Source organism: Eulemur rufifrons, chromosome 3, assembly GCF_041146395.1.
Source record: "Eulemur rufifrons isolate Redbay chromosome 3, OSU_ERuf_1, whole genome shotgun sequence".
NCBI lineage: Eukaryota > Metazoa > Chordata > Mammalia > Primates > Lemuridae > Eulemur > Eulemur rufifrons.
The window spans coordinates 34918531-34941956 of NC_090985.1; the positions used below are offsets into that span (position 1 = coordinate 34918531).

At 41.3% G+C, this 23426-nt stretch overlaps 1 protein-coding gene across 1 annotated transcript in view; it reads left to right on the top strand.

Annotated features, from left to right (window-relative positions):
- The window catches only part of ADCY8 (adenylate cyclase 8), a 221129-nt gene that overhangs the window by 168107 nt on the left and 29596 nt on the right, over positions 1–23426 (top strand). The window contains exons 11-13 of the mRNA XM_069465970.1: positions 1268–1357; positions 12251–12423; positions 20812–20890. Coding sequence (XP_069322071.1) covers positions 1268–1357; positions 12251–12423; positions 20812–20890 — 342 coding nt within the window. The remainder of the gene's footprint in view (positions 1–1267; positions 1358–12250; positions 12424–20811; positions 20891–23426) is intronic.

Genomic DNA, 23426 nt, shown 5'->3' on the forward strand with positions numbered 1-23426 from the left:
TCCATGTTTTAATGGTTTCATTTTCTCTGTAGAGTGGCACTGTGGTAGCTCTAGGTATTTTCCGTGTATATGCAAATGATCTGTGTTGTCCATGACTCAGGCAGCTACTAGATCTTTGAGGTGATTTGTCCGATTCCAGGTCTTGAACTTGGCACATTAAGAAAGGCTAGTTGAGGCATCGTCTTGTGGCTGAATCCATCACTGCGCTCTTGGGCCTGAGGGAGGGTCCCCAAGTATTCAGAGACCCAAACTCTAGACTCCCACAATCATTGGCCTGTGATTTGGAGGCTTAGACTGCCTGAAATTCACTGTCCAAATTGGCCCGGTAACCACCTTGCTCAAGTTCTGTGGTTGTCCTTGCAGTGAAGGACTCTGTGGAAAACGAGAAAGAAAATGAATATTTTATAGATTAGGACAGTGGAAAATGGAAGTGCATAGGATCATCGATCACAGGCTGTGGAGTGGTAGCCAGGATCTCAAGTCTTGATGACGAATGAGATAGTTCTGGGGTGCAGGATTTGGTAATAAGCCCAGTGACTGTGGGCAGCCCTGCCACAGTGGTGTGGTAGGAAGATCGGAGCCTTTGGAGTCAGATAGACCTGCATTAAAGTCTCAGATCCACCCATCGTCGGTTCAGTGACTCTGGACAAGTTACTTTACTTCTCAGAGCTTCATATTTTTCAGTTGTAAAATGGGGATTAAAAATCGCAGCTACATCACAAGGCGGTCGTGAGGCTTTTTCGTACAGTGTCTGGCACAGAGGAGGCATTTGGCCAATGGTAGTTATTCTTCTCTGAGGGTCACAGAATCCCCGGCAGCAACTTCGGTCACAGAGAATGCCCATCCCCCCAGTGCTAAGAGTCTTTCTGGAAAACGTGCAGGTGCCTCAGGTCCTCCCAGCTGTTGATCTGGAGACAGGCTGTGCGCTTACCCCAGACCTCTTCTCCTGCCATCTGGTCCTCTCTTCTGAGCTCCACGAGGACATTCCAGTGACCCGAAGTGATGGGGCCAATGGAGCTATCTGAACCTGGCTTCGTGACTGGCTTGCAAAGCTTTTTCTGAGCCAGTGCTTGTTTTTTAAATAAGAGAGATGAAAGCTGGCACTTCTATTCTGAAACCAAGCCCCGCTCTAGGCCCCGTCCCCAGGCTTCTGCCGAAGCCCCGCCGCCGATAGCACCTCTCTCCCTTTGCCGCACTCACACTGACTTTGTTGTTCCTGTGTTTTTTGTTTTTTGTTGTTGTTCTTTTTTTTTTTTTTAATCCGCAGCTGTGGTGTGATTTTGACAAGTCGATACCCTTGAAGAACCTGACTTTCAATTCCTCAGCTGTGTTTACAGATATCTGCTCCTACCCAGAGGTATTTATTTATGAGCTCCCTTGGTGAGAGTTGGACATAGATATCTCTACCAGCTCCAAACAAGCAGGACTGGCTGAAGGGCCTTAGCAAGTACTCAAGAGGCCTGTTTTCCTTCCTCCGCCTCTTCCTCCTTCCTTTCTTCTTCTTGCCCTTTTCTGCCTTCCCTTTTCCCCTTGTATCTTCTGCTTCTCTTGTCATCTTCCTGCCCCTCCTCTGCCTCTTTCCTGTCTCCACCGTTTCCCCCTTTCTCTCTCTCTTCTTTTTTCTCCGTTCCTTCCTTCTTCACCTTTCCCTCTGTGCATTTCCCTCTTCCCCTTATCTCTTCCTCTCCTACTCATGTCCCCTAACTCATCTATAAAATCATGTATTGAAACAGCAGAATGTGCTGCTGTCTCTGTTATCAGGCAGAGGAAGGAGGGAAGGAAGGAAAGAAGGAAGAGAGGAAGGAAGGACACAAGCTCTTGGATTACACAGACAGAAAGCCACAACTAAGCGTAAAGTGGTACAGGGGGTTACCTGTAGGGTCAGGAGCACCGTGGGGTCAGGAGGCATCCCATAGGACTCTCGAGATCATAATGTATGTCTCACTCTCTCTTGGCCATAGAGCCACTGGTCTGTCCCTGGGCCTTGGGGTCAGCCTGTGAGGTCTGGTAGTCGTGGCCCAGACCTTCACATACGGAGGTGGAAGTTCTGGGTCAGGAGTTAGAACAACTGGGATGTCCCACCAGACCCCAGCGAAGCCTGGACCCTGGGACTCTGGGTAGACTCTTGTTCTCTAAGACGTGGCCACACTCAGAGATCCCCTCCAACAAGTGGATGAAGAAGAGTCTGTAGTCTCCTGTAGGCCTGAGAAAGGGTCTGAGAAACATTTCTGAAAGGACAAGGAGAGCAAGTCCCTCCCTCCACCTGCCTGTACAGAGTACCTATTTGACATGCACGACCTCACTAAATCCTTCAGATACATAGGGTAGAGGCCTTTACTATCTCCATACTACAGATGATAAAACTAGGGCTCAAAAAGCAACTTGTTCGGTGCCACTTAGTACTGCTCCTACCTGGCCTCCTTTCTTCCTCACCTCTTTTTATCCTTCCTTCTTTTTGTCCTTCCTTCCTTGTCTTTTTAATTCAGTTATCAAGGCTTGGTACTGCAATTTGAACCATATCTGCCTGATTCTTGATCCTAGCCCACGTCCTAGAGGAGATATTAGATTCTTCTCAGGGGTGTGCAGGGCAAGATCGGGCTATGTTCCCTGGGACTTCCTCCCACCTAGGAACAAGTGAAGGTTCACTGTACTCTGTGGGATAACAGCTGCTGGAGAACTTCTTGATTTGGAGGTCTTGGGGAGTGTCCCAATTTTGGGGACAGTTAATAGCTAACATTGGATAGTCAGAGCTAGGCAAAAGCTGGATTCAGAGCTAGACAAAAGCTGGATTTCACTTCAGCTGAGCCCCCTCACTTGCTAGCAGTGCAAGCTTGAATCTGTTCTTATTCTCTCTGAGCCTCAGTTTCCTCATCTGTAAAATGGGAAAATCAATACCTTATTCACATGACTATTGTTAAGTACTATGTTCTCATGGTGCCTGCCTAGATGGGTTAGCAAATGTTTACTTCCTAACGTGGCATCTGACATGAGGTAGACGTTCATGAACTATTAATCTGTGCCCACATGTCACTCTGAATCAACACTGTATACCCTCGGCCCCACACATGAACTCCCAAACTCAGGACCATGGCACTCATAGATTTGCCAGTCCTGAGAACGTGATGGGCAAGCTTTTTGATCACACAGCTTCATTCCAGTGCCTCAGTTTTCTTATCTGTAAAATGAAGGCAAAAGTAGTATCTTCCTCATTGGGTAGTTATGAGGATTAAGCAAATTAATCTGTGTAAAGTGTTTAGAGCCACACCTGGCACAAAGTATCTACTCATTAAATGTTAGCTATGATTTGTGTATTACTTCCAGTGAAATGATTTTGAGCATGTACTTCCAATATATGTTATAAACATATGCCTGCATTTACCTGTACTATGTGCATAATGTACCAATGTACATTATGAAAAATACTCAAAATATAGGAAAGTTAAAAGTTGAGATAAAATAAATATGAATGATCATTTTACTATTTCCTCCACAACCAAAGGGTCATCTTGGCCGGGCGCGGTGGCTCACGCCTGTAATCCTAGCACTCTGGGAGGCCGAGGTGGGCGGATCGTTTGAGCTCAGGAGTTCGAGACCAGCCTGAGCAAGAGCGAGACCCCACCTCTACTAAAAAAATAGAAAGAAATTATATGGACAGCTAAAAATATATATAGAAAAAAAAAATTAGCCGGGCATGGTGGCGCATGCCTGTAGTCCCAGCTACTCGGGAGGCTGAGACAGGAGGATCGCTTGAGCTCAGGAGTTTGAGGTTGCTGTGAGCTAGGCTGACGCCACGGCACTCACTCTAGCCTGGGCAACAGAGTGAGACTCTGTCTCAAAAAAAAAAAAAAAAAAAAAAAACAAAGGGTCATCTTGCTCAGGAGTCAGCAAACCATGGCCATCAGCCAAATTTAACCCTTACTACAACCACCTGATCTGACCCACCATTTGCTACTCTGGGATTATATATATATATATATATATATATATATATATAGCTGTGCTTCTCTGACTAGGCATTTGCCATTTGTCTGCCAAACTAGAAGGAATTAGACATTCGGACCCTCCAAAGGCTTAATCCAGCTCCCCAGCTCCCGCAAGTGTGTGTCCCCAAGCAATTCACTTCATCTTTCTGAGCCTGTCTGTCTACATGACATTTCTGCCTCAGCCCACGAGAAACAATGCCCAGTCCAAAAACATGTTATCAAATTGGATGATGTAATATGAAAATGAGGCTGTTACAATATATGGCATAAAGTATAATTTAGTTCTAAATTGGAAGCTTGTCAGCTACTGAAAAAAAAAAAAAAGTGAAGATGCGAAGAATGAGAGCAAAGAAAGTCAATTCCCACCATGATGTGGGGAGCAGTCCAGGGGAGAGAAAAGACACAGGTTTGTGATATGAATGCAAGTCACATACTCAAACCCAGAATGTCATCATCTCACTCGCTCGGGTGTGGTTCCCAGGGGCTCAATAGGAAGGCCCTCATTTTAGAATCATGCCCCTTTATGCTATGCCCTGGCACATCGGAATAAACAGTTAAGTGTATTTGTAAGACCAGGCAGAGCTTGCTAAGGTTTTGAAGGATGCCCGAGAGCAAATTTTTCCATAGAGTTGTGATTACCTGTGTCTTGGCATCCTGGCACTTTCTCCCCTTTCTTCTTACTAGAGTCCTACCCAGGCTTTAAGCTTCATTTCTCCATGATGCTGCTTGGCAGGCCCAACTCCTTCGGGTCACTCTTCTCCCTGCCATCGCACACATCCCTGCGGCATCATCTTAGTACGCACACTCCATCCTTTCTATAGTTGATTTATCTAGTTAGGACATTCTTCCTGTACCCTCAAATTTAAAAATTATTTTAAAGAGAGAAGATAATATTGTATAGCTAGTCAAGATTACTCAAAGGGCCCAGCATGGGACAGGGCCTACAGGCCGTGTTTAAAAACACTTAAAGAGAAAGAAGGCATACTTCCAATGAAGTAACAGGAACAAGAGTTACCCTTCCACCTGAAACAACTAAAAACAATTATTTTCAAGACACTGGACATCGGGCAATGAAGGACAGTAATTCCTGAAAGACAGGAAGCAAATGAAGTGAGCCCTGTGATTATGTGAGCATTGTTATTACTTTCACAGACTATGGCTCAAGGAGGAGGAACCCAGATAGACTTGATTTATGTGGAAATACAAAAGTGAGAGCCTGGGGAGACCACAGGGGCTAGAGTTTGCAGAACACACTACCAGAGAGAAGAGAGTTGCGTATAGAGAGAAACCCAGAGCTCTGCAGAGGATCTAATCAGTGCATGCATGTGAAGAAACTTACTAATGCTGACAAAAGAACCATCTAAAAGAATCAGTGCCTGGAATTCACACAGAGCTGAAAATTGTGTTTGTTCCCACCAACCACACTGAAAAACACCATCATTCATGGAATACCAGATACAGTATTCAGGAGAGTTTTGCTTTGGAAGTTTAAAATAATTATTTCTAGCTTATATACTGCTCTGGTTCTTCCTTAAAAATCTTAAAAGTTAGATCCAAAAAGATCAAACTGTCTGCAAATAATTTAATATGTGTCCAAGAATAAATTTCAAGAATATTTATAGGAATATAAAAATATCTAGGATTTAACAAGGTAAAGACACACTGTCTGGCATCCAGTTAAAGATTACCAGGCATCAAAAGGAGGAGGAAAATATGGCTAATAATGAGGAAATAAATCAACCAAAGGAAACCAACCCAGAATTGAATATGCATGTTGGAATTAGCAAACAAAGACAACAGAACAATTATTATAATCGTATTTCAGGTGGAAGGGAATAGAAAAGATCAGATATTGCAGAAGAAAAAAATGAGTGAAACTGATAATAGAGTAATAGAAAGTATCCAAAATGAAATACAAAAATAAAAAAAGAATTACAATTAAAAACAGCATCAAGGACAACTTCAAGCAGCATAATATATTTATAATTGGAGTCTCCCCTCCCTGCCAAAAAAAGAAGAGAGAGAAAGGGAGACAGAAAAACTATTTAAAGAAATAATGGCCAAGATTTTTCCAAACTTGATGAAACCCATAAATTCACAGGTCCAAAACCTCAACAAACCCCAAGCACAAGCACCAGAAACACTACACACACACACACACACACACACACACGTGCACACACACAAAGGTACATCATAATCAAATTGCTCAAAACCAGTAATAATGATAAATCTTAAATGTAGATTGGCTGGGGTTCGGGGGGGACATGTTGCATACTAAAAAACAAAGATAAGAAACACAGCAGATTTTTTAAAAATGCAACCATGGAAACCAGCATTTTGAATGAACCAAAGCACAGTAAGATTGTACTGGAACAAAACACATAGGAAATGCTCCTTTCCTGTACCTAACACGACCCAGTAAATGACTTGGAGAGTGAGTCTAGTCTCAGCACCCTGTGGTGGCCCCCAGGTTTATGACACCCTCATCCCTCAACTAGGTGGACAGTCCAGGCTGATGTTGTGGAACAAGTAGGACATCTTCTTTCACCTGTACACACTTCACGTTGCTGCTTACATCAAGAGTTAGAACTGCGAAGGTTCAGGTTTTGTGTAACTCAATGCATTTGGATCATTTCTGTAAACCACAGTGACTTTTGAAAATTCTTTGATTCCTTTTCTTCTTGTCCTGTGAGTTCAGGATGCCATGGGATTTTGGCAACAACCAAATGGGCACAGGGAGTCCAGGGTATATGACTTATGTGGGTAGATGCTCAAATCCTTCTTCAGTTATCATTGTGTAAAATGATTCTTCTTCCTTCTCTTCTAAGAGGAAGATATGCACATATTGCCGAGGTAATTTATGGTACATTATGACAATGCCCTAACATTGTTATGGTCCCTTCCAACCTGGCACAATTCTTGGTGCATAGTAGGTCCTCAGCAAACAATTATGGAATAATGAATGTATTATTTAGTCCATAAAATATTCATTTCATGTAAACAGAATCAGATATTTTTCTCCTTAATACCTTGTCATGCCCTGGGATTTCAATTTTTTTTCAGTACAGACTTAGAAGAAATTGCTTTACTTGTGATTTCCCAAGCCAGTGTATCATCTGAGAGAAGAAAACCTTGATTGTTGAGAAATGGAAAAGTGTTATATATCGGTCTCCTCTTCTGTAAAATGGGTGGAAGAATAATACTCATCATTGGGTTATTTTAAGAATTAAATAAGATGAAGCATATGAAATCATTCATAGAGTACCTTACACATATTACATGCCCAATAAATGTTTAGTTATAATTATTACAGCTACCCTCCACCAGCTTCACCCCTGATGCAAAGGCATCCCCACCCCAGTCAGTTCCCCTCCTCGTCTTACCTGGAGTTCATCTAATGGAAGGATCTCACACTCCACGTCTTTAGCATTTGTCCATCTTCTCCGACCCACATTTCATTCTACCTACTAAACTGTCTTTGATCTCTTTTTCTTAACTTTGGTACCAAAGTGCTGCCGCACATTGTAGCATCCAATTTTTTTTAATGGTCAAACCTGATATGTCATTATTGGGTCTCTTATTCCCTTTCCCAAGGCACAAAAGGTGATGCACTTAGAACGCATGCCTTATCTGTTTCCTTTGTCAGAGACGGCTGGGAACTTTGCCCAGTACCTCACATTTCCCATACCAATCTTGGTATCTCTATTTTTTATCATTAATGGATCTTGGGAGAAACAGAGAATCCCATTACTATATGAGATACAGAATTCTCAGGTGTACAAGGACTTACACAAAAACAGTGCATTTAACCTACCACCTCATTTGATATTGCATGTTAAAATAAAATTAAAGGATATTACAAAAGAAAATGATTAACTCAAAAGCCACATCATTTCTGTGTACATATTTTGCCTTGTTGTAATCATAGTTTATATATAATTTCATACTCTGCTTTACAATTTAAAATTATTTTGAAAACTCTTTTTTAATTTTTATTTCTTAGATGAAAACCCTTTCTATATTGCCATTTAAATGCTCCTCTGAAAACCCTTGTAGATAGAGCTTTTTATTCTTTGGGCACATGTCTTTTCATTAGTGTCTTCTAGTTCTCCTCCTCACATCCCCACAATTTCTGATCAATATTCTTATTTCTCTTCTTCCACAGCCCTCAAACATGGTAGTCTCTCAATTTTGCTCTCTGTGTCTTCTGTCTTTACTTGTACTCTGCCTTGGGTGGTCTCTTCCACACCTGTGAATTCAGCTGAACATTGCCAAATGTGCATCTCTAGACTTCATCCGTCTTCCAAACCTCAGCCTTACATCTGTAATTGCTCACTGAATGTCCTTGCTGAATCACTCCTTCCACACCTAAAGCTTGAGAAGCCTAACTCTGAGCTAATTGCCTCTCTTCTGTACTTTTTTGTAGTTTTCTTTTTAGTTAATAAACTAATCCAATGTGGAAGCCTTAGCACTATCTCTGATTCCAGTCTTTTATGTTCACATAAAACTAGACCATGTTGTCCAACCTCTTATCTCCTACCAAGTTTATTGACTAGGTCTCCTACCTTATCTTGAAGTCTTCAACTTTTCTCCCTTTATCATACTCATCCTGTACTCCTCACAACAATTTGCTTCTAAAGCACTGATCTAATGAATCCATTACAAGCACTAAACCCATGCATGGCCCCTTGTGGACTGTAGAATAAAGTACAGATTTCTCAACAGGACATACAAGAGTTTTTACAATGTGGTTTTGCCTCTTATCTCTGTCCCACTACACCTACCAGCCCCTTATACCCAGAACCCACTAAAGGAACACTTTAGGAGCTGTGGGCCTTCTAACTTTCTGGGGCAATATAAAAGAACAGAAAAATTGTTGCTTGACAGAAACTTAGTGATTGCATTGGGTTCACTTTCTTCCCAAGTTTTAAGAACCATGTAATTTATAAGTCCAGACCCAGCAAAGGAGAAACGTTTTCACAAAGCTTTCATAAAGCCATAATACTTCTGTAGTTTCCTGTTATTCTCATTTCTTGGTCCCACCCCCACTGTTCACTCAAGGTTTAAAAGGGACAGAAGAGGTTCTCCTGCTGTTGTCCGGGGGCCTCAGTCTCTTTGATGTCCCACAGTTTATAGCACCTCCAGAAGGTTCACCTTTATGCTTGAAAGTAGAAGTTGCCTAAACCACAGAAGGCAGTGGGGGGATTCCTTTCAAGAGAAGGGAGGGTGGGCCATAGTAACACAACTGATCCAGGCAACAAAAAGCACAAGTTCAAGTGTGATTGTATTTGCCTATTATACCCCCAGGAGCCTTGGTAGGGAAAGGAGGAGGACAACACATTTGAAACTTTTCTGCTGCTTGTGCCACTAGTTCTCTTATGTGTAGCTGCATGATTTTCTAATATGATCTGAGGAATTAATTCTCCTGACACCTTGCCTCTTTATGACTTCGCATTCATGTTATTCTCTCTTCCCAGAATGTTCTTCTCTTTCTATTTTCTGTCTTGTGAAATTCTCTCCATCCTCCATCCTTCAAGGTCCAGTTCAAACTCAACTCTCATGTACCGCTGCCTCCAGTCGTGGCTGGAGAATGCCCTGTACTCGTTCCTGCCTCTGTATTTCCATTGCCTTTGGTCACACTGCAGGCAGAGCACTTTCCACAGTGATTACTATTGGTGTTTTCATACCTGCTTCACATTTTAGACCAGGATTTTCTTTAGGCCTGGGCCATCTCTTATTCCCCTTTGAATTTCCAGTGCCTAGCACCATGCCTTGACTACAACAGGCACTCAATAAATGCTTATTACATTTTTAAAGTTTCACTAGTGTAACCGCAAAGTTTTGGCTCCAAGGGCACAATGGCTTTTGGTTTAACACATGATTCATAATTTGCATTGGCCAAGCTGTGTACGACCCTGTGTTGTGATGCAGGCAACAATGAATCAGGACCTCTCAGATCTATTCCTCTTTCCTTTGGCCTTTGATAAGATTGACAGTCTTGGAAGTTTCTCTGGGTAGAGAAAATAGACTCTGGAGAATGAACTTCTTATCTCCTGGTCACTTCACACACAGCTCCCTGCACAGAGGCATCAAGACGAGTTACCAAAAAATCTTCCCCAAGGGAAGACCTTAAAGGGCAGTTGAAGAAAATTTATCATCCCATTTGAGACAAGAACATAATTGAATTTATTAGAAAAGGAAGAGACAAAACTAAAGAATGCACCAGAAACTGAGGTTCTTCAGGGCAGGAACGATGCCATATTCATTTCTGAGTTCAGCCTGTGCAACACAAGGCACAGGGCCTTTGTCCTCAGTGGGAGAACAGTCAGGGCACTAGTGACATTTGTTGATGTCAATGTTTGTTGAAAGGATACATGAATGAGTCAGCTTGGCTTAAGAAATCAGTAAACAAGTCTTTAGTAGTTGCTCAGGAATTTTTGAAAATTCTTATCCATTTTTCCTGCCCATACAGAAATTGTCTCTCAATGTAATAGGAAGAGGAGACAACCAGTTGTTACAAACAGCCACATAAAACAATCCTGGAGGGGCCTTTAGAAATTATCAAGCTCAGCATCTACACAAGAGTCGCATTGACACAAACTGATTGTATTCAGGTGACTTAGATGCCATTTTCTAACTGAGAGATCTTGAACAATTTATTTAAGCTCTATGAGCCTCAGTTTCTGAACCTGTAAAATGGGAATTATGATTCTCATCTTGACCAGTTATTTTTAATATAATAAGAGAAAATGTATATAGAGATCAAAGTACTGCCACAAAATGGGTCCCTGATAATGTAAGTTTTCTTCTTTTTTTCCCATTAGTCAGAGTCTTATCCCACCATCCAGAATAATATGTCAGGATACTTCTGTAAGGGAAATAGCCTGAGGAACTTCCCACAGAAGGCTGGAATGTGACTGGGCAGACTGACACCGAGGGCTACTCCAGTATTGCAGCTGGGTGATTCCAAATTAGCAATTGAACAGCTGTTTCTAGTCCAGGGTGATAGATGTTATGCCGGCCCATGCAGGGTGCTATGGAGGAATGAGGTGGATCCAAAAGCACCTGGAGATAACCAGGAAGGCTTCTCAGTGGAAAGGACATTTGAGATGACGTGTGTCAAAGAAGTAAAGCCTAATCACATGGATGAGGGTTGAGCAACAGGGCCCTGGGGTGTGGGAGAAGGGTTTAGAGAGTGGAGGGAAAGCTGATGTATGAAGACCTTGTGAGCTTTGCTATCCAGAAGAGGGAACACAATTTGAGGGAGTGGAGAGCTGCGAAAGGACTTCAAGTTAAGAAGTGATGTGATCAGATCTGTCCTTTAGAAATTTTGAGTGGACAGTATTTAGATATACACCTAACTAAAGAGAATAAAAACTACGTTTCTTAGTCTCCCTTGTAGCAAGTGTGAAATGTGTGACTAAATCTTGGCCAATGGAATGTAAACAGATATTGCATACAACCTATAGGTTGTACAATTAAAGGCAAAAGGCATTCCTTCCATTTCTTTTCTCTCTTTACCACTGGCTGGAATGTGGATGTGATGGCAGGAGCTAAAGCTTTGATCTTAGTTCATGAGGTTGAAGAATTGCCTCTTCAACAAGGAACAAGATAGGTGGAATCCAGTTCCCCAAACACCAAAGAGCTGTCACATCAGCCTATGATTGCTTAGCTCATTTGGTTAAGTGAAGAAAAAAAGTCTCTCACTTTAAGCCCCTGCTACTTTGTGGTTTGACACAGCGGGCAAGTCTATATCTTAATAAAGGAACTCATTATTTAAAAAAAATAAAAATAAAAAAGGAAATATTGGGTGGAGAACAATAGTTTGTATGGGTGGGAGGTGGGGCCCCACAGCGGGCAGAGCAGACAGAAGACTGTTCCAGAGCTGTTGGTGAGAACTAAGATAGAAAACGAGGAGGAAGGAAAAAGCTGGCTGAAGGTGAAATCTATTAAGGAAGTAGAATCTACTGACTTGGGGTGGCCTGATGTGGAGTGTGGGGAAGAGGAAGGCGACAATGGTGACAGCAAGGTTTTTGGCTTGAGAAGTGGTATGAGTGGTGATGCCATTCACAGAAACAGGGAGCCTAGGTTGGGGAAGGAAAATGAAGCTTGATTTGGGACCTATTGAGTTTCAGGAGGCCCTGAGACCTCCAGATGGAAATGCTGAGTGTTTGTACAGGTGTAAGACCTCCTGGCATCCGCGACTAGGAGAGGGAAGCTGTCGTGCCCCGTTGCATCTGACCACCTGCACTCTCTGTTTCCAGTACTTCGTCTTCACGGGCGTGCTGGCCATGGTGACCTGTGCGGTGTTCCTCCGGCTCAACTCCGTCCTGAAGCTGGCTGTGCTGCTGATTATGATCGCCATCTACGCCCTGCTGACCGAGACTGTCTATGCAGGTCTCTTCCTGCGCTACGACAACCTGAACCACAGTGGAGAGTAAGTGCCCGCCATTGTGAGTTCAAAACGTGCTCGCCTGGGAAAATGACTGAGGTAGAATTACTGAAACATGGGAACTCATCGGATATAGACTTAGATCTCAACTCAGGCACTCTCTAGCTTACAAGTCTAGGCAAAATCCCCACTTTTCAGCTGTATCATTTGTCTGACTTACAGATTAATTAATCAAAGTTTGGACTAGATAGCAGCTAAATAGCTAACTAGCTCAGGTCTCCTGCAAACCTACTAATTTATGATTTCTTTGACTCTATTGGCTCCAGCACTTGTAGGGTCTGATTATAGTTTGGCTGTGGCAACATTAATACTGGCAGCCACTGTGTAGTAAGCACTTATGCTCTGTGCATCATACAGTTGGACCTTTGTAGTCACAGGTTCTGCGTTGTGGATTCAACCAACTGCAGATCCAAAATATTTGGGAAGAGAATTAAAAATACCAATACAATAAAAATAATACAAATAAAAAACAATAGAGTATAACAACTATTTACATAACATTACATTGTATTGGGTATTATAAGTAATCTAGAGATGATTTAAAGTATACAGGAGGATATACCTAGGTTATATGCAAGTACTATGACATTTCCTATGAGGGACTTGAGTATCCATGGAGCTTGGTATCCACGGGGTGAACACCAGGGAATGAATGTATTATTTCTTAAACATAGAGAAGTACAAGAAAGAATATCTTAGCCTGATTCCTTAGAGAAAAGAGCCTGAGGCAAGGCTAATGCAACCCCAGGGCAGTGAAACTGAGACAAAAGGGAAGTGTGGAAGAAAGGATGGGAGGTAAATGCAAGCGAATGCCATGTTATGGTGGCAACATCAGTGGCGAAGAAATTCAGTTGGTGCCTTGGAAGATGGACTCACTGAGCTCATTGAAATGTGTCTGGATGGGCTGTAAGGTGGGCAAGAGTGTCTCAGAACAGAGGAAGGCGGAGGAGTGTGTCTGCTGGCTCCTTTCCTCTTTCTTTTGTTGGTCATAGCTCCGCTTTGGATGTACTTTCTGGTGATATCGCTTGGCCCCTTCCACAGCCACTGGGGTAAACAGGCCCCACGGGAAGTGGGGAAAGGAGCAGACACTGAGTAAACACTGGGCTGATTGGCCTCAGGTATAGGAAGCACACAGGTCTTGCCGAGGCCAGGATAAGTGGCCAACAGTCTGAGGGAAAGACAAGGCTGAGATAATGCGAGAAGCCTCAGAAAAGATGCCTGAAACTAATAATATGAGCATCTAATGAACCAACCCCTAGAAATAAACAATGCTAACAATTAGTCATATTTACTTATGCATTTTTAAAAGGATAAAGTATTTCTTTTTTTTTTTTTTCTTTTTTTTTTTTTTTTTGGAGACAGAGTCTCACTCTGTTGCCCAGGCTAGAGTGAGTGCCGTGGCGTCAGCCTAGCTCACAGCAACCTCAAACTCCTGAGCTCAAGCGATCCTCCTGTCTCAGCCTCCCGAGTAGCTGGGACTACAGGCATGCGCCACCATGCCCGGCTAATTTTTTCTATATATATTTTTAGCTGTCCATATAATTTCTTTCTATTTTTTTTTTTTAGTAGAGATGGGGTCTCGCTCTTGCTCAGGCTGGTCTCGAACTCCTGAGCTCAAACGATCCGCCCACCTCGGCCTCCCAGAGTGCTAGGATTACAGGCGTGAGCCACCGCGCCCGGCCAAGGATAAAGTATTTCTGATGTTGAAATTCTCTTCTCATATTATTTTGTCTCCCAAAAGCCAACTTCTAATGCGCTTAATATATATCCTTCCGATCCATGTTATATACATATATATAAGTGATGTGTGGGTCTGTATGTAGTTGTATGTGTGTCTGTGTGTATTTAGCTATGTCGGTGTCTATAAATTACTTATAATAATGATGTCATGCAATAAGTTGATAGCTATGGATCTAATTCATTTTAGCTGTTGTCTATATATATCATATAATATGAACATACCAAAATATATTTATCCTTTGACCTACTAATAGATATTTAGGCTGTTACCAGTTTCCCTATTATAAAAAGTATTTCAGTGACCATCACTGAACATGTCTCCTGGAGCTTATATATAAAAGCACCCTTGCTGGATTGTAGGGGATCTGCATTTTCCACTTTTTAAAATATTGCCAAATTGCTCTCCAACATGATTGGAACAACTGCCCTCCTCCAAGCAGTGGTCTTGTTGCTCCTCATTCTCACCCACACCATTGTTAGATGTTTAAATGTTTGCTTGGTTATGGGAGTGCATTTTATATCGCTGCTTTCATTTGCAGTTCTCTGATTATGAGTAAGTTCATGCATCTTTTTGTTTGTTTATTGGCCATTTGGGTTTCCTTTTATGTAAATTGCCAGATCGTATCCTTTGACCAGTTTCTATTGGGTTGTTCACCTTTTTCTTACTGAATTTGTTCTTTTTGTTTTTAATTAACAAATAAAAATTGTATATATTTATGGCATGCAATATGGTTTTTTGATATATGTATACATTGTGGAAGGGTTAAATCAAGCTAATTAACATATGCATTACCTCACCCCTTTTTGTGGTGAGAGCACATAAAATCTACTCTCTTAGCAATTTTCTAGTACATAATACATTGTTATTAACTATAGTCACTATGTTGTCTGATAGAGCTCTTGAACTTACTCCCCTGCCTAACTGAAATTTTGTATCCTTTAACCAACATCTCTCCAATCTCCACCCACCTCTCCCTATCCCCCAATAACTACCATTCTACTCTCTGATTTTATGAATTCAACATTTTTAGATTCCACATATAAGTAAGAACATACACTATCTCTCTGTGCCTGGCTTATTTCACTTAACATAATGTCCTCCAGGTACATTCATGTGGTGGTAATTGACAGGGGTCCTTCTCTTTCAAGGCTGAACAGTATTTCATGGTGTGTATGTATACCACATTTTCCTTGTCCATTCACTCATTGATGGACACTTAGGTTCATCTATGTTCATTGCAGCATTATTCACAATAGGCAGGATATGGCAGTTCTTTATAAATTTTAGATACTTAACATCTGTACCCTTTGTGTTACAGTCATTAATTCCCACGTCTTCCTCTTCCATTAGAATTGGAGCTTTTGAAGGCAAGGACCACTATTTATGTACATATTTAAGAACTTAGAGTATCTGGCAGTAGGTATCAAATTAAATATTTGTGGAAGGAAATATTAAATGAATGAGTGACTGAAAAAAGTATTAGCTCATTTGGAATCATATTACACCATTGATTGACAGAGAGTCAATTATCATCTACAACTCTGAAGATATTTTTTTGTCACCATTAGCCTTAGAATGTTTGCTCCTCATCTTACAAGCACAATTTGCCTTTGACCTAAGTGTCATACTTCACATTTAATGTGATTCCATTTGGTCAAGCTTTCTAGCTTGTTCTAAAATGTTTACTATTTTTATCCTCTCATAGTTTTTATTAGCTATACATCCTAACTGATAATCAGAAGATGCTATTTCTACACCACCTGTACCTTGAAGAGTAGAATTGTGGCTACTAGAGGCTGGGCAGGGTAGCAGGGTAGCAGGGAGGGGAATAGAGAGAGGTTGGTTAATGGATACAAGATCACAACTAGATAGGGGGATTAAGTTCTAGTGTTCTATAGCACTGCAGGGTGACTATAGTTAACAATAATTTATTGTATACTTTTAAAGAGCTAGAAGAGAGTATTTTGAATTATCCCAACACAAAGAAATGATAAATGTTTGAAGTGATAGATATGCTAATTAGCCTGATTTGATCATTGCACATTGTATTCTTATATTGAAATATCACTCTGCACCCCCTAAATATGTACAATTATTATATGTCAATTAAAAATAAAAAGAATCATGAAGGCTTTGAGAAGCACAGAAGAGTTTTAACCAAAGGCAAGATTGGGGTATTTTGAAAGAACACACTGTCTACTGTAAATAAAAGGTTAGAGGGGGACAAGAATGGATTCAGGGAGACCAGTTGGGAGGCAATTATAACAGCAGCTTCATGCACATTTGACCTGTGCATTCGCACAAGGTCCTACACTCAGAAGGGCCCAGTGCTTGGTTTAATGCTTTGCTGCCACCATCTTGAAATTCTTCATAATTTTCATCAGGAAGCCCCCTGCATTTTTATTTTGCACTGAGCCCATAAATTATGGAGCCATTTCTGGCTACTGCTTTTGTCCACATGAGAGATCATGGTAGATAGGAGGAGTGAACAACCAAGGAATAATTTACATGTAGTGTCAGAGCCAAATAGCATTTGTCCAACATCACATAACCTTCACCCATGGTTGGGAATCCATTCAATATACATTATACCCTTTTGTATGGACTTTTACTATAGATTCACAGGTGGATTCACAGATGGGGGTTGAATGCACAATAGTGAAAACTTTAAATTTGGTGGCTGAGATGTGAGTTCTCATCCTAGCTGTGACACAAATTAGCTGTGTGACCTTGGACAAGTGACTTCTCCTCTTTGGGCCTCAGTCTCCTAACTGAAAAATAAAAGGCTTCCAGGGATATTATTTTATGTATTGTACATATAATATGGAATAGAATAGATCTACCAAATGCATATTGTAAAGTATTTAATTACGTAGAATTGTTCTGATAATTTATACTAAATGCAAAAGTAGCTTACAAAACAGTATTAACCATATACACCTAAATTTGTAAACATATTTTTGCATGGGGGAAAAGGAAATAACATTTAGTTGACTCCAAAACTTTAAACATTGTTTTCTCTGGGTGGCAGACTTGAGGACAATTTTTATTTTCATATTTGTGAATTTGTATTAGTTTCCAAATTCATTATAACTAGCATACATATTCCTATGAGTATAACTCAAATTAAATATTAATTTGTATGATACATTAGATAAGATGATCTCTAAAGGTTGTTATAGCCCTAAGAATTACATTATTCTGCATGTGTTTTCACTTAGCAATATTCTTTTCTATTAGCATAGGGCGATGGTAACATTAATTCAGTGATTTTATTAATACAAATGAATCAGCTCAAAATGTCCTTGGTTTTAAGTCCCTGACACCCAATATCAAGCAAAGTATTATAATACAGTACAAATTTGAGCCATTTGGCTCTCTTCAGAAGTTCTTTAAAGAATTGTAAAAGCTACAAAAAAAAAAAAAATACCTTCTAAATTCAAACCACAATTCTTTTTGGATGTTCCTCAGCCTGGCTGACTTACTATGCATATTCTGCAGTCTCTGCTCAGGCTATTTTTTTCCATATAAAAACCAGTTAAAGACACAAAGATTGTTCATAATTTTCTTTTACTTTTTCTTCTAAGTTTGGTCTAGTCATCTTTCTATTTTTGGTCAATCACTGCTTTCAAAATGATTCAAGAATCATTTTGTTTTCTCCTGAAAATGTGTTTCAAATCATAAATTGCTGAGCTTTAAAAAAAAAAAAAAGTCTTCTGTATCACAAAGAAAAGGATATCAAAAGTGCCAGGCAGAGCAGGAGTTTGGGATGAACTCATGAGGAGGAGCTAAACATAGGACATCTCTCATTCAGACTAAGCAACGTGAGCGAGTGATTGTTTTAAAGCACTGCCACCATGAGCAAGATTATGTGCTGAGTGCTTGACAGGTGGTGAGAGAGAAATATGGGCCAGGTGCTGTGCCAAGTCTGTTGCCACAATTCACTCCTTTAATCCTCACAAGTATGGAGGTAAATGCTATTAGAGTCATTCACAGGTGAATAAACTGGGGCTCAGAGATATTAAATGACTTGTCCAAGGTCAAACAACCAGTTCATAGCAGAGCTGAGATTGGAACCTGTATCTGTGTGAGTCTAGAGCTCATGACTTTAGTCTTTTTTTCAGGTGTCCACAAACTTCAGGGGCTAGAGAATTAAATGACATGAAGGAATGAAAAGGTGGTACTGGAATGTGTCTATACTCCAAAAACAAGCACAATGGTGACTGTGAATGAATGAATGAATGGACAGATGGATGAATCCTCATCCCTGAAATGCAAGGGTGACAATATGCGGCTCATGGTCTGACCCTCTTCACTGCAGCACTCGTGGGGGACAGCTCCAATAGATCAGAGCACTCTCTCCTACTGAGTCTGTGAATGGCATCAAACATGATGTGTGACATTTACTTACCATCCCTGCGCTAGAGACTCATAAGCCAGCTAGCTAAGCAAAACATATGTCTTCTACCTATAGAACCCTCCCTCCTATAGGAGGGTTCTTTTCCTCCTGAAGTCTTATCGCCTTTTAAGATTCAGCTCTTGAGTCTTCCCTCGACACCCAGCTTGGGTTACTTTCTTTTCCCATGTATTCCCATGGCAACAAGAAAGTATCCTTTCCATGGAGTGTATTATATTATAAAATTATCTATATAGTTGATTCTTTCTCTTACTGGAATGTTTTGAGGGCAAAAACAATGTGCCTTCTTCATCTCTATCTCCCTACATTTGCCTGGCACACAGTAGATGCTCAATAATTATGTGTTTTTCTGAGACTGTAGAAACATAATAATGAGTATCATCTATTATTAGCATCTTATGTCCAAGGGAAAGCAGATGGAACTAAGAATTCTCAAATCTGAATCTTGTTCCAGCCCACAGCGTTCTTTGGTACTCTTGGTCCCCGTATGCACAATACATCAGTGAGAGAATGTACATTGCCATTCCTAAGTCCCTGTTCTCTCCTGGTGAGCTGGAATGGGCCTGGCCAAGCACTGGCTGGGAAGATCTTTTAGTATAAACCTAGATGAAAAGCTGGTCTTGGCAGGTAGCTTCAGGCCCTCATTTCCCGGAGCCCCTGGGCTACTGCTGCTGGTGTCCAGGAAGAAGAGAAAAGGGAAGCTTGAGATTGCCTTGGGGCAGCCATCCTGATGCCCACCCTACTCCTCCCTCTAGACACAGCATCTCATCCATGATGGCCCCAGTGTCTCCGTGAGCCCCATCAGAGTTACTTCTGAGTGAGTTCTGAGTATATGTGTGCTTATGGTTGGAAGGGGACCAAACAAGGGAGTGACATGATCTGGTTTTAGTGATAAAAAATATTCTGGCAACTATGTAAGAAAATATATTGTAGAGAGTCATGTCTGGAGGCTGCTGGAGATCATGGTGGCTGTGCAGGTGGTAGAGGAGGACATGAGAGAAGTGGATGGATCAGAGATATATTTTGGTGGTAGAGGGGACAGGATCGGGGGGTAGTGAGGACCAACTCCTAGTTTTGTTTTTGCTTTTGGCTCGAGCACCTGGGTAAATGGATGGGGGGGTGTTGCCTGCGATAGAGGGATTTGGGGGAAATAGAACCTGAGGTGATGTAAGGCAAGACATGACATCCATAGAGATTATTTGTACCTGTTCATTTTCACTTTGGGTTTTCATCGTTAGCCCATGACAGCCTGTTGAGGGGACAGTTTGTTTCTATGTTACCCGTGTCCACACTTCAAGTCCAATGTTGTTTCCTCCAGACCCTTTGCCTTCTGGCCCAGCTTGTCCTGAGAAAAGCTTCATGCCTGGGCCAAAATGAAACAGAAAGCGTTCAGAATAAAACAAGGGGCTTCCTGGCTTTCTTCTGAATTCCTTTAAAGGCTTTAAGTCATGTCACTGTTTAAGTATATCCTTACCACTGACCATCGTCACCTGCCTTTCAGCTTAGTCTCCTGGAGCTCCCAGGACAGCCCAGGTTGGGAACACCCCGGCTCAGGCCCTCACAAGGACTGAGCATTGACAGTTAAAGGTTCTCTCCAGGAAGAGATGGCATGAAGAAAACAAAGGCTTTATCAAAAGATATAAGAATTAAAATGGAGAAGACAACATCCCCCCACTTATAGAATTGATATAAAGATTAAAAGAACTGATATAAGAACTAAACCAGTATTTAACTCTTGGAATTAATATAAGAATCTAAGCATGAAAGCACTTGGAATAGACTGCCACATAGCAAACATTATATACCAGTCTCTTAAATAGGATAATATCTTATAAAGTAAAGAGAAGGAACACTTGTCTTCACGTGGATTTTGTAATGGGAAAGTATAAAGACTCTCTAAAATCTTGAAAAAGTGCTCTGCAAATAGAAAGCACTATTATCAACGTGAGTGCATCATCTAGATGCTAGACTCTAGAATCACTTTTACCGTGCATGTCCTAGATGACCCCATACCTTTGGGAGTCAACTGATTTCTGAATTAGCTGATGTGCAAACCCTCATAACAGCTCCTATCTCATAGTGGGTGCTCAAAAAACACTTGTTTCTTTCTTTTATATCACTCCTTTCTGAACTTCAGTTTCCTAGAGAGTCTCCTTGAAGTCCCTCCATGGTTATCAGTAACTGTGCCATCATTTTGCCTTTCTTCTTCCAACAGGGATTTCCTGGGGACCAAGGAGGCGTCGCTGCTGCTGATGGCAATGTTCCTCCTTGCTGTATTCTACCATGGACAGCAGGTAATCTGCCACCGTGCTCTAGCTGCTCCTGGTTAGCTAGTAGTTTCTGTTGCCATAAAACTGGCCTGAAAAGCCTCCACTGCTCTTTGCAGCAAATGAGAATTAGCTGCTTGCAGGAAGTTGTGGCTCTTAATGAATCAATTCCTAATAAAGACCACTTAATGAAAAACTAAGCTGGAGAAGATGATTTGGTCAGCAATGAGCTTTTAATGCCCTTTAGGTACATCTCTTTGAAAAAGACCATTGTCCTAATAAAAGAGCTTTTGATTTCTTCTGGAGGCAAACTGGGATTCCTCCCAATTCTGTTGCCTGGATAAAATTATTACTATAGAAGTTGTGTGCTGTATTAGGTAAACATTCAGGTCTGCTGAGCCTGGGTTCTAATCCCAGCTCTTGCTCTCAGCAGTGCATGGCCTTGGTCTGCTACTTGTCTACCTGAGCCTCAGTTTCCTCAACTCCAAAACAAAATAGTAGCTGTTTTGAGGAATCATTTGTGTGCTGCCTTGCAAGTGTACAGGAAGAGCTTCATTACTGATTTTTCCTAATTAGATAAAATTCCTACCATGTTGATTCCACTTTCTATGAGCCCCTACTCTACCAGGATCTGTAAAGGGCACTGTGGACTGTACTGTACGAAATCCCATCCCTGGTGCAGTCTTCTGAAGGAGACTGGACCCTAAATAATGCAAAAGTGCTACATATGGTGCAGACTTGTCAAGGGAGTTGGAGAAGGGAAATTATTCTGCATGGGGGCACCATGGCAAGGCTTCACCCAAGAAGTATTTCCTGCTCTCAAAGACCAGTAGGACTCCTTCAGGTGGACTCCAGCCCTTGAATGCTCATCACCTGGGGAGATTTTCACCCCCTGGTAGAAACCAGGCCTTGCCAGCTTCACTGATCTGCTCTGGATCCCAGTCTATCTTTCTTTGGTCTGTGTGCACTTCAAAAAGCATAACCAGCAAAGGAGGAAAGCCAAATAAGAAGACCGTCAGCCAGAGCAGAAATAGAAACATATCGCTTGAAGTCACCATGGAAACAGGGAGGTAATGAACCCTGGGAAAACAGGGATAAAACAGCTAAAAAACCCAAGAACTTAGAGATGCATGAAATTATTTGTAATAAAGGATGGTAAAATGTAGTCAATAAAAAACTGAACTAGGTAATACAAAAACTTGGCAAGTGAAAGAAATGGGGAAGAGTTAATGTTTGTTGAGTTCCTACTGTGTGCCTAGCACTTTCCCTCTATTATCTCATTTAATCCTGTCAACAATCCAGAATAATGGGAGTTGTTATCATTCCTGTTTTACAGATGATGGAAGTAAGGCTACTCAGCTAGTAAGTGGGGGAACTAGAATTCAAACACAGTTCCGTCTCCAAAGCCCACCCTTTCTACCTCACTAGACTGCAACAGCACAAAGCTGTTGTCTGCACACCAACACGATGGCCCAAGGCATTCAGTCCTGCAGTGTGGCTTTGACTTGTTCTTACATTTTGGCTGAATTTCTGATTAAACAAAAAGCCAAATGTCAACATGTAGTTATTTTCAGAATGCTGTGTTTAGGTCTTTCTGGCTATCTGTGAGGATGGGAGTCTTGTCTTCCCTGTCTTGATGGCTTCCATTTATAGGAGAGAACTCCTTAGTCTGACATGCATGACAGTCCATTTGAGGGCTATGAAGACAAATCAGACAGGGCCATCTTATAGAAAAACATATGCTCATTCCATCACACAGGTTTTAAACTGACAAGTGAGAAATCCCCTAAACAGATGAAAGAACAAATTCAGGGTGAGGGTCCTCATTCCATAATAAGAAGGGTGTTTCTGTCTCCTCTGTCACGTTAGGGAATCACACTGTGCCCTGTCAGTGTCCCCTTCTCCAAATGGTACCCTTGTAACATTCTGATTCAATTTATCCTGTTTTCTATGAGTCCTGGGAAAGTAGATATAACCTAATCGTGTTAACATGATGTGTAAAGTAAGAGTATGTTAGTGATTAGTGAGGGTCTGAGTTATCGGGCTTAAATGACATCTGATATTTTTCTCTTCTAACAGTCAAAGGATTTGAAATGACATAATCACATCCCATAAGGATAGCAGTTACAAGTATAGGCTTTGGAATTGGGCAGATAATATTCAGACCCCAACTCTGCCACTTAGTAATGTGACCTTCAACAGTTTACTTAATTTTTCTGAGTCGTAGTTCCCTTATCTGTTAAATGGGTATGATAGTAACAGGTTCTACTTCATAGGGTTGTTATACGAGGACATAACTGTAATATATTTATCCTAGTAGCTTTTATGTATAATAAGTGCTCAAAAATTATTAGCTATTAATATTTGACTTTAAAAATAAACCTATGACACAAACAAGGCAAGTATAGTTGTCCATCTTGTCCCAAGACAGGAGCAGAAACTCAAGTCCCCTGAGGTCACCAAGTAAGAAGAGCCAGACTGAAGCGGAAATGGTCTGACTCCTAGTCCCAGTCTGTTTCCTCCATGTGCCAATGCCTCCCTGTGCTACAGGCAGCTTTCTGCA